Consider the following 12465-nt stretch of genomic DNA (forward strand, 5'->3'; position numbering starts at 1 on the left):
AACACTGGAAATGACACATATATTCATAAATCGTATGGATAAATAAATTATGGTATATTTAGTCAATTGGGATACTCTACACCCAGAAAATAAGTGAACTATAGCGACATGGATCACTGAGGGGAAATAAACAATGTTGAGCAAATAACGTCATTCACAGGAATTCATAAGGTACCCTTTCCCTTTCTGATACCTTTCGGAGGGATGTTTCACATTCACTGTTCTGAAAAGTACAATGAAAAGTAAGGGAAAGATTCAGTCAAAATTCAAGACATTGATTATATTTCGGGAGAGGAAACTTTACTTAGGAAGGGACCAAAGAAGCTTTCGAGACGTAAGCCTCTCCTTCTAAGGCTGGGTGGGATGGCCATTCTTTCCCCCCTTAAAATTGATAAGATCCAATACAAATAGTTCTGTGTATGGTGTATTTTATGATTAATATATAAAGAATCTTATGTTCAAGAATATTCGTAGGGCTTTAAGAATACTCAGTTAAAGGTTCTTTTTTTTTTTTTAAGATTTATTTATTTATTTATTTGACAGAGAGAGAGAGAGACAGCCAGCGAGAGAGGGAACACAAGCAGGGGGAGTGGGAGAGGAAGAAGCAGGCTCACAGCAAAGGAGCCTGACATGGGGCTCGATCCCATAACGCCAGGATCACGCCCCGAGCCGAAGGCAGACGCTTAACCGATGTGCCACGCAGGCGCCCCTCAGTTAAAGGTTCTTGAGCATCAAGTGAGTTTTTGTAGATTCCCCTTTCAGCCTTGAAATATAAACATTCCCTAGTGAAGTAGAAAGTTAAGGTCACAAGTGTTAGAACTAGTTAATACTCGTATTTCTGTGAAGGCATATTGAACAGAACTGGCTTTCTGGCAGGTAACTATTTTCTTCATATGATAATAAACCTAGCTCTTTAGAATGGTATCTTTGTAACAATTATCTTACAAATCATGATGACAATATAATCCTGGAAAAGCTTGGGACTCTACTGAATGTATCATACTGAATATTTTCTCCTTCCAGCTTTGGAGCAGGTGGGTGGAGCAGTCAAATGTCTGTTTCTGAAGGACTTCACTGTCACAGAAGTGTTCAGCCTGTGTGATGGGGAGAGTTAGTGTATAGGGAAGATGCGGAAAAGGCACAGACAAGTAGCACCTAGGACTAAGCCCACTGCGCAGTGTGTGAGAATAACAAAATCTCAGACACACACACACACACACACACACACGCACACGCAACCACCACCTTTTCGGTGGGTTGCTTGCTTGTTTTCTGAACGCAAAATCGACTTCTAAAGATTGCTCTTCTAACATCTAAGTTTCTCTGGGAGCTTCCAGCCCACAGGAAGACTTCTAAGACTGTGTGTGTGTGGGGGGGGGGGTTCTGGATTACTTATTTTGAGCAATTCCTATCATTCCGTCCACTGATCATTTCTCATTCTTTTTCTCACTACGGGGTCTCTTCCTGATGGAAAATGAAGATTGCTGTGTCCACTGTATCCTGGCCTGCTTGTTCTGTGAATTCCTCACCCTCTGCAATATCGTCCTGGGCCAAGCCTCCTGTGGGCTGTGCACCTCGGAAGCCTGCTGCTGTTGCTGTGGAGACGAAATGGGGGAGGACTGTAACTGCCCTTGTGACATGGATTGTGGCATCATGGATGCCTGTTGTGAGTCATCGGACTGTTTGGAAATCTGTATGGAATGCTGTGGAATTTGTTTTCCTTCATAGGTATTTATCTTCTGTTTGTGTTAAAACTGGAGTGTTTTAAAAAATTTTTCTTTTAAGGGGGCAGAAAGATTCTCATGAAGCAACCCAGTATTTGCACTGTTAACTCATTATTTTAAGTAATCTCTGAAAGCCTTTTCTCTCTAACCGAATCTACGTGGTTTAATATGTGAAATTTTAACTACTCTTAAACTTAGTAAGTTACAATGACTGAGGGACATTTTGACCAAAAAAAAAAAAAAAAGCCAAATGTCTCCTCCTTTTTACGCATGCTTCTGTTTCTTTTAACCATTCTTAAGAGCCTCTTGTTCCAAATGTATTATTTCTCTGTGGGTATTTAAACCAGACAGTTATTTTTGATGTTCATAGTTCAAAGTAAGCATCCCTTCTTTTAAATTAACGTGAACTTTCGGAAACAAACCCACACCGTCGTCAGACACCCAGTGTTCAGCTCCATGCTGGGTTCTCCCTTCCTCCACTTGTTCAACAGACATTGAGCACCTACCGTGTGTAATGGCCTGCTCAGACACAGAGACGGATGCCGCTGAACTCCCATCCAGAGGAGTATACAGCTTAGCAGAGGAAAGAGACCTGTCAAGTACAAACCGTTCCTCAAGGCATCAGACTGAAGTGAGGATTATGCGAGAGAGACACTAAAAAGGCTCTAGGAATACACAGAAAAGAACAGCTCTTGTCTACTGGCATATGCCCAAGGCTTCAAGGAAAAGGTGGCATTTGAGGAGGCCTTTTGGGACAAGTGATCCCTCTTACAGCTTGGATGAATTAGATTTAGGACCAAGTTTTAGGTGGGGAGCCTGAACTGCGTGTGCCCTTAAGCTGTTAAAAGAAAAATGCCTTAAGTATGTATTTCTTCAGTTGCAAGAATACAGCTTTTTTTTTAAAAAACAATAAATTTAAATTAAAAATATGCAATTTTTTACACATCATTTCAATGTTATAATAAAGTTTTTGATAAGAATATAATGTTTTATTAAAATAGCTCCATTTTATAAAGAATGTGGAATACTTCTGACAAAATGCATTTAAATTAGGTGATTTTTTTAATATTAAAATCCCAGTATTCTGATTTTGATTTATTCAAAAGCATTTTGTTTTTTGGGTTTTTTGGAGAGCTTTCAGTCTTTTTTTAGGAGAGGGAGGTTATAAAACCAGTGTTTTATAAACACCGCTCATCTTAAATGTAAACCCTTCCTTCCAATGCAGTGGGAAATGGGACATCCATTACTGTGACCAGATTTCAGTGTTGCAATTTTTTGTTAAATTAAAGCAACACAGCAGGTAATCACAGTGCTGCAAGTGTAAAGAAATAGTCTCATAATCGACCTAAGTAAATAGTTAGTAAGACATAGACACTGGAGTAGTCCGGATGAACGTGGGAATAGATTTCCATGCTATGTGCTCTCCTACTAAGTCTGATCTTCCCAGAATTGTAGTTTGGTTGGATTTAATGTAGAAATTCTGGAAGGATACTTTTGGATTAATAATTACTTTTAAGTTCTTCTAGCTGAAATTCAACTTGATAATGAAAACAAATGCATATTTTTAGGAAGCCTTTAGCAAACCTAGCCTTTTAAAGGAAGGTTTTAAACCTAAAGCATGGGAATGTCACATCTGGTTTTTCCTTTGAGAGAAAACCTAGCTTCTACTTCTGTCATTACTTAAAGGACTTAAAGGAAAAAAAAAAAAAAAGCAAACTCCTGAATCCCCTTTTTCAGTGCTATGTGCGTGTACACATACACACCCTTTAAATTGTCGGGTTTAAATAGAATTATAGGAAACAGCTGTCTTTCTCTTGTCTAACAAGTGTCTTTGTTACATTAAATATAAGAGCATCTCTGTACCATTTCATAGTAACCAAGAATCTGAATATTTACGTATACCCCAAGTTAACTTATGCGTATCTATTAGGATAGAAGAATATCATCTGTGTATTGACATATAACGCCTTCTAATGACCTGGGATTGTTAGGATGTGTCACTTTTTATCTTGCAAGATTTTTCAACCAAGTGTTTTGTCTAATATTTAAATATATTCTGCCACTATTTGCAATGAAAATATTAGCACTTTTAATGTTTCTCCGTAACAGAGAACATTAATTGATAGATTTTTTTTCATATTTATATTCACAGTACTTTTCCTCTATTGTCTGCCCTAGGCATTCCATAAAGTATCTTGTATGATTTTTAAAAATGAAAAAAAACCAAAGTAGGAAAATGTGAAAATAGTTCCAGCACATGTTAGAATTTCTGTATATAAAATGTTTTGTTGAATTCCGTGGCCATCATGACTAAGTGCTATAGTTTACAGTTATAGATTTGGTCTCTTTTGAAATGTGGAAACTTAACCTTTAATATTTTTAAACTGGACCTGTATTTTCCTGAATACATTATTTTGAAATAAAAAACGTGCTCTCTTGTGCTTTAGCATATTTTCTACCTAATTGATACATTGATATTTGAATGAATTTGACTATCATTTAAAACTTGAGGCTTTTATCTTGTTACTTCCCTTTCTGGAGATTTCCTAATATGCTTATGGAAATCACACGACTCATGCCCCTAAATGAACTGTGAAAGATTCAGATTCGTTTATACTGCAAATCATAGTTAAGACTACATAGTCTTAAGTAAATGGTTTTTAGAAGCGGGGAGATAATTCCAAAGGAAGTAAATGGAAACAAAGGTAACTTTATTTTTAATATGTATACTGAGGTTAAACACAAAAAAAATCTATGAAATCGGGTATTAGATTTAATGAATTTCATCCAAAAGTTAAATCATCAGAAGTATTTTCGTCTAGGGTTTTTAGTAGTGCAATTTTTTAAGTAGTAGGTAATGTTTTATAGTATTTAACCCCCCCAAAATCACTTTATTTAGAAGGCTATTTAGGAATATAATTTTATTTTTGTATTCTTATAGTCTATCAACTATAACCTTTTTCCTCACCTAAAGTAGTTAGGATTTCTCTGAACAGTTCAAGGAGTAACCAAGGCAACCTTATGTAATCACTTTCCATTCTTTATCCATACAACCTCTATCAGTGCCCTAGATTCTAATGTTATAAATGTCAAAGTCACTGCCTAACATAAATAAGACTGGAGTCCTGAGTCTGTGGCTTGCCTTCTGGAATTCCAGTTTAAATGCTTAGACTTACCCAAACACCTAATGAATAAGTTTATTTATTAATGATATTATTTTTCAAATTATTCAAGACCTTTATGCCCTTTTCAATTACCTGTGATTTGTAGGCCTGTAGGTTTATTACATCTAATCTGACAGGAAAGATAAAATTTCATCAAATACTACACTATCCATTTTTCTTTTCCTTTTACACTAACGTAGTAAAGCATACCATTTTTTTAAAAGGTTTTTTTATATTATAGAGAGAGCGCGCACGTGCGGGCAAGCACACCAACAGGGGGAGGGGCAGAGAGTGGAAGAAGCAGACTCGACTGGGGACTCGATCCCAGAATCCTGGGGTCCTGACTTGAGCTTAACCAACTGAGCCACCCAGGCCCCCTAAATCATACCATAAGAGTGGTTAACATATTAACAGGGTTCATGCCACACTTACTGTTTACATTTTTTGATCAGGCGTTTTTACAAGGGAGTCCCTGTAACCCTCTCTCCATGTCCCGCTATAAATTTCCAGTGCCCGTTTCCTCAAGGTACCTGAATGGAGTCGGGACCCTCACATAGTTTCAACCAGGTAAGAAGTTCGGCACCTCTCGTGATAGAATTGTTAGTACTTACTTGCTTCTTTAATATTAGAGATTTTGTGGAAGTGGGTGTGCGGAGGGGAGAATGTTAAGACGCAGCCCTGAAGTGGATGGTGGATTTTGCAAGAGTGATCGGTGGTGACAAATCCCCCACGAATTTTCACGTCTCACAATTCCCAACGACTGTTCCCTCGACCACCCCATTTATATCATATAAACGTTCAAATTTTAATGGAGTCCACAGGCAATCTGGAGTGGAAAGGACTAGGAGCACGGCCGCAGCCGCGCCCCACCTAGAAAGCAGGGTCTCTAGGCAGGCAGAATGCTGCACCACCCCGTTCTTGATCAAACTGGGACAAGGGTGTGACAATGGCCACGGGGGCTACCCCGAGAGCTCCTAAGCTGCCAAACGTCAACATGAGTCGTTCCCTGCCTTCCTACTGAACCGCGGCCACTGGTTCTGTTTGTTATTTATGCCCTCGAGCCCTCCCCTCGGTGCTTGCTAACACCGAGTGCTGCACTCTGTTGTGAGGTGACCGTGAAGAAATGCCAGTAGATCACCGTCCTTTGACACCTGACCGACATGGGGTCTAGATAACATGCGTTAAAGACAAAGTGCAGCTTTGCAATTAAGTGCTCACTTCCAGGCGGGTCTTTGTGTGCGGTTCGGTTGAGAATGTAATTATTAGGAAAATAGTAAAAAAGCAAATTCAAACAAATTCTAAGTTTAGCTTGAAAAATCGAAAAGGTTCTTAAGTTCTGTCTGATGCATGAAGGGGTAGAAGCAAAAGAATTACGTTCCAAAGCCAAGAAAGAGGGTGTACAAAAGCAGCTTCCACTTGACATGGTTCATAGCCTTTTGCAAAGGAAGAAAAGCCTGTTGAGCAGGGAACCAAAAGACCTCATTATAGGATGAAGCCAAGCCATATTAAAGCTTGTGCACTAGTAACTATGTCTAAAAACAGCCTGCTGTTTTATATTGAACCAATACATTTCTTAACTTGGTAGGTTGCAGTGTAAAGCTGTACAGAGCCTGTCTGCTGGATGCTATGCCAATTACAGATGTGGCGGAGTGGTGTCAAACACCTACAAATAGTTAGGATCTCAAGCAATCTGAGACTGAAACAAAAGAAGTTTTAAAATGTCATCTCAAAACCTAGAAAGCACAGTTCATCATGTGTGTCTGACTCTTAGAGTCTTGCGATCACCTTTATTATATAATTTAATGCGGACGTCATATGATCCCTCAATCAGAATGCACAATTCTTTCGGGGACATGAATAGTGCCTGAGAGATAAGGAGAATATCTTTTAAAAGTAACACCTTCAGATGACAAGGCATCTGTGATCAGCTCTGCAGGAAGGGCGTTTTATTGGTGTGGAGGCGAAGGAGGAGGGAAATACTGGCAAATACATATTCTATGAGATTTTCTTAGATCATCAGAAAGAATAATTGGGCATATTTACACAATTACGTTTTAGTAAACTATTATGCCCGCTTAACGAGAATACATACTCTGGTAAAAGTACATTAAATTGCAATCCAAAAGCAATTTGGCTGCTGAGGACATTATTTTTTTTATCTAATTATTCACAAATTAATGAATAAAATTAAATTCCAATCACTGAAGAAAATGAAGCAATGGGGAGAATCAGAACTACCGATTAGTTAAAGCAAAGATATGCAATGCATAACAGAATTAAAGCATTTCTTTTACTCAAACTCGGTGCTTAAAAAAGAACAAATCCATCATCTTGAAATTTGACTTGTAGCTTGACATTAAAAATAATATGAGTAGAATTTTCAGTGGGGTAAGCACAAAACTAGTTCAAGTTGTGTCACTCTCAATTACTCTACTCAGGTGGTGTGCCCATTAAAATTCCCACTTGTGGGTTCCACTCACTATGCAAATGGGGTCATTACCTGGAGAATTTAATTGGTTATGACACTGGGAGTAGGACTTTTCCTTTCAAAATAAACCCACTTACACACATTTTCACTAGAAATATGATTGTTATATATACTTTGGATTGTTTTACTCTATCAATATTTACTAAAATTAGACTCTTTGCTTACTCATTTCTTACGAATAATTCACAGTGGATCCACGTTACTTTGTGGATATGGTTTTATTTGTCTGTAAGACTACTTAGAACGACTCTTTTGTAAATCCAATTGCTTCTCACAGTATCAGATGAATCTCTGTAGCTGTCACCCCAGCCCTCGTCTGGGTACATTTCCAGTAAAGGTTTTCATCTTTTCATAGTACACATCTTCTCTTTCATCAGCGTTCTACATTTATGATTTGAGGGGATTCTTCCATTTTTCTCCCTTTTTTTGTCACTTTAAAGAAATGAACAGTTAAAGGTTTAACCTGCCCTCTTGGATGGATGACACACATGTTGTCTGTGTCGTACAGAATGTATAATACACATGGCCGAGGAGCCATATCTGTACCACTTGCAATGCCCTTAACGTTCACTGAGGAGTCTGGGCGAGGACAGAAGTTGTTTCTCAGAATTAGTTCCAGAGACACGTCCACCAAGAGCCATTAGATGACTGAATTTATTTATTAATTTATATTTAAGAGTTCTAAGTAATCTCTAAACCCAACGTGGGGCTCGAACTCACAACCCCGAGATCAAGCGTTGCACGCTCCACCGACTGAGCCAGCCAGGTGCTCCTAGACAACTGAATTTAAAGCAAACAGCAAGTAGGTGTGAAAAGTGCAGCTCTTCATACACCTACCATCTGTTCTCATTGACTGTGGTGATCTCAACTGGAGAAAACCTCAGTTTATAGCTACTTAATAAGAATATTAATAATGGCCTGAATTTACAACAAACCCTGAAATTACAGCGTAGTGTAGTGGATGTAATATTAAACTGGGCATCCAGGAATTTAGCTCCCAGACACTGACTCAACCAGCAGTTCCCAGAGTGAACTTGAAGTAGGAACAGGACTGCTGTAAGTATTAATGATAGAATCTCAGGGAAGCACTAACAGTTCCCTGAAAGAGCAGGGCTGTGCAGTCCAAATTTTTATCACCACACCAAGTTGTATAAGCCAAGATTTTATCACTGGCTTATCTGGACCTAAGGAGAACATTTTTTCCTTTAATGTAAAAAAAAAAAAAAAAAAAGTATTCTAAAATGAGAGAAAAAATAATTCTAAAGATAGAAGCAGAAATAATACACACTCATAACTGGACCATTGGGCAGGATTTTTAACATCTGTAACCATGGGAAATTTCCCACAGAATATCAAATATGGATCCAAGTCTCTGACATTCATTTTTCTATGATATTTCTAATTGTGCCCAGAGGATAAGAAGGAGTTGGCGCATCCAATAAATATAATCATTTACATGCACGGAGCTCCCTTTGAAGTTAATAGGACCTACGGAAAGGAGAGTTTTGCACCACGAAAACGGAGTTCAATGTGAACCTAGTTCGTTCTTGTTAACATGCAGCGATATTGCCAACACATTTGGATTTTCTGCTTATCTTTTCTTTGTATGTGCTGTTTAAGTTGCAGTTGAGTGAAGTGCTCCATGTGTAGAGAAAAGATAGTCGAGAGAGGATGTGATGATTGCAAGCATATACTCAGGGACCAGCTTTATAAGATAGTACCCAAAAGTGACAGGGCCTGACATTTGTAGAGCTTGCTTAACTTTTCAGAAGGAAGCCATTTCCACTTTCCCATTTGATCCTTACAACCCTGTGATTCATCTAGGATGTGCATTTTTCCTTCCATTTTGCAGATGAAACAATGGATTGCTTAAGTTCATTTATAAAGTAGTTCCCTTAGACATGGGAAACCTGATGTCTAGTCCCACATCTTGCTATTACAACCGTATTTTGCTTAAGAAATATCACATATAATAATAGATTCAGTCACAACCGGTCTAGCTTGAAGCTGGCCCAAGGACATGGGGATCTGAAGTCTCACCAGCCTTATTTCCTGTCTCCCATCTTTGCCACCTTGAGCGGTGTCCTAGCCTGGGCTTCCGGGGACACTGAAAATCACAGTCACTGTACTGCTTAACTCTCATCACATGCATTGACCCAAAGTCCATCAATCCACAATATTTCACTATCTTGTGGCTACTTATCAAAGCTGTCTTCCCCCGCCCCCCCGGATGGATAAGGAATCAAGAGTTGGATGTTCTTCATGAATTGTTTGCTGGTCATTCCCCATTTGTCTNCCCCCCCCCCGCCCCCGGATGGATAAGGAATCAAGAGTTGGATGTTCTTCATGAATTGTTTGCTGGTCATTCCCCATTTGTCTCCCTAGGTCTATCCTCTGTCTCTCTCTTTGTGCCAGGCTCCCTTGCTCTCTGGTTTCCAGTTGGCTTTGGCTGATGGCAAACATTGATGGAAAATCAGAAGGGGGGAGGACAGAGAGGTCGAGGTATTCATTCCTACCCCACTCCCTGGCCCCCTTCCTGCCAGGTAATGAGCTTTACAATTGCAGTCCCTGACATCAACGTGCTGCTGTGTAGTCCTCTTTCTCTACAGCTGCAGCTGCCTGCTTTTGCCCCGGCAGGCATGGAGAGGTAGCGTCTCCCACTGTTGCTGGTTTCTGGCACTTCAGGCTCCCCTGTTGGTTACCTTACAACTGATTCTTCCTCTGTGAACAGTTCCTTTTATTAAGTGCTCTTTAATTAAGGCCTTTGAGGGAGTCATCTGTTTTCTGCCAGTACTCTAATGAGGTAGTGAGAGTGAGCTTGTGTGTGTGCAAATGCACACGTCCAAATCTAATCTTGTTACCATGTGTTTCTCAGATTTATCCAAAAAATGTAAACCCCGGTGGTTTCTTAGGTGTCTGTCTCTTTAGCATGGACAGTCAAATCCAGTATCACAAGAACTACACTAGACACTCCAGAAATTAACTGAGCAATTTCAGGTTCGATGACTACCCATCTGCATGGTAACATCTGACACTGTAACAAGCTGGCAGTGGAAGAGGGAAAAAGAGAGGGAATCGTTACCGTGAGTCATCCAAAATTTATAGTGGAGTTTATAGAACTCTAAGATCCCTAAAGCTGATGAGTTTAACTTTGTTCCACACAACCTGGAGTGACTCAACATCATTATCAATGTAAGCAGACCCACAGAAATCTTAGCCTGGAAATCAGTCCCTCCAGAAAGGTCTTAGAGACTCCATACGAATGTAAACAAAGATAATAAAACAACTTAATTTGTCATCTGTATGCCTTCAGAATCAGATAGTTTTAAGCTAAAGTAGGTCCAACATCAGCCTTAGTTTTCCAGTTCAACCCGAGTTTGGTAAATGACAACATTTTACTTGGTACCTCAAATACCCACCCAATAAGTCAAGGAGCATTTATTGGTCACCTGTGTGTGCCCGACCCTGTGCTGTGAGTAGTGACAGCAAGGTGTCCGTTAATAAGTTCCCAGAGAATGCACACTGAATTGACAGAATTCAAGAGTTAAGAGACAGGTAGAATTGCTATGAGGGTAGAGAGGTAGGAGTGACTAAGGCTCCCTGGAAGAGCCAGGAAGGTTTCCCAGAGGAGGGATTATTCAAACCAGGATTAGATAAAAAATAAATAGTTTATCTGTTCATTCTCAAGTTGCAGTAACATTAAAAGGATAGTGTACAGGTGAGGGCAAGAAGAACGGAGTCCAACAAGGTTGCACCACAAATGGTTTGCTGAAGATTTCTGAACTCAGACGTGAAGCTTTTTGAGGATGGTAATCAAGGAAATGGGATCAAATTTATATTTTAATATAATTTTACTGGGGCAGCATTATGAATGACAGATTAGAGGGGACTGAAGATGAATTTAAGCAGGCAGTTAAAAGACTGTATATTCATTTACACGAAAGACGGTGAGGGCCTGAACTAAGCACTGACTGTAGGAGCAGATGGGGGTGGGGGAGGGACTGAATTAAATACATTTCTGGAAGAGAACTCAAAGACTGTCCGAGGAAAATGGACACGTTACACGTGCCTGGTGCTTGCATACAACACCAACTGCATGGATGTTATTTAAAAGTCAAGTTCACAGAAGTTTGAAAGTCCACTAATCAGGCCACAAATGTCAATGTTTTCACTCAGTGAGATAATGGGTCTGAAAGTGCTTATCAACAGCGTCACCAATATTAGGGAACTTCTTCAGAATTCCATTTAGGGTTCACATGATGGGGGAATGGTAGTACACATGGTGTTCTGGTGGTGAACCAGTGGGAAAATACCGTATGTATGTTAATGCATGTAGCCAGGGGTTGTGGGGAAGAAGTAGGAAAACAGGAGTAAGGAGACATGGACAAAGGATCTCCAGAGTTCCTGGCATGTAAGTAACATATACTTGTTAAATTAATACATGAATGAATGAATATGTGTGTGTGTGTGTGTGTGCATGAATAACAACGTGCAGAATCAGACACGTATTTCCGCAACACACTGATGATTAAAAGAATAATTGAAAGAGAGGACAATTTCCACTTAACTGTACACATAATGGTTTGATCATTTTTAGCTAAACTGATCACTACCCAGTTACTGATTACTGACTGTTGGTTAAATGAGTCATTCTTTAATTGCCCTAATGAGTAAGTCTACTTCCCATCATAAGTCTTGGGTAATGCATGACCCATATCTCTTTGGTGGGCCTCCAGCAGCTCCAAAATTAGTGAATTAATATTCAAAGTTATATTCTTGCCAGCCTTTGTCTTTTTGCACAACCTGATTCATATTTTCAATTGAGAAGGTTCCAAGTTTTGTGTTCGTCTGGGAGGGTGTTTACTGGCCCTGAGAGGTTGCCTAATTTGTCTAAGTTCTATGCTTCACACATTATGTTTCCTTAGTTCTTAAAAGAAAAAGAAAAAAAAAAAAAGACCCAAACCTGCTTTAACTATTTTATTCTTCACAAAAAAAACAAAAATAGTGGAAGGATCATAGAATTAGACTTTTTTCTTAAAAAATAATTACTTTAAAATGTAAATATTTAAATTCACATTGCAAATACTAA

General features: G+C 39.1%; 1 protein-coding gene across 1 annotated transcript in view; it reads left to right on the forward strand.

Moving 5' to 3' along the window:
* MDFIC (MyoD family inhibitor domain containing) overlaps positions 1–4170 on the forward strand; it is a 290453-nt gene extending 286283 nt beyond the window's left edge. Inside the window, exon 8 of the mRNA XM_034645386.1 lies at positions 1481–4170. Coding sequence (XP_034501277.1) covers positions 1481–1728 — 248 coding nt within the window. The 3' untranslated portion in view covers positions 1729–4170. The remainder of the gene's footprint in view (positions 1–1480) is intronic.
* Positions 4171–12465: the final 8295 nt, after the last annotated feature.

The sequence above is a fragment of the Ailuropoda melanoleuca genome, chromosome 1 (assembly GCF_002007445.2).
Source record: "Ailuropoda melanoleuca isolate Jingjing chromosome 1, ASM200744v2, whole genome shotgun sequence".
Classification (NCBI taxonomy): domain Eukaryota; kingdom Metazoa; phylum Chordata; class Mammalia; order Carnivora; family Ursidae; genus Ailuropoda; species Ailuropoda melanoleuca.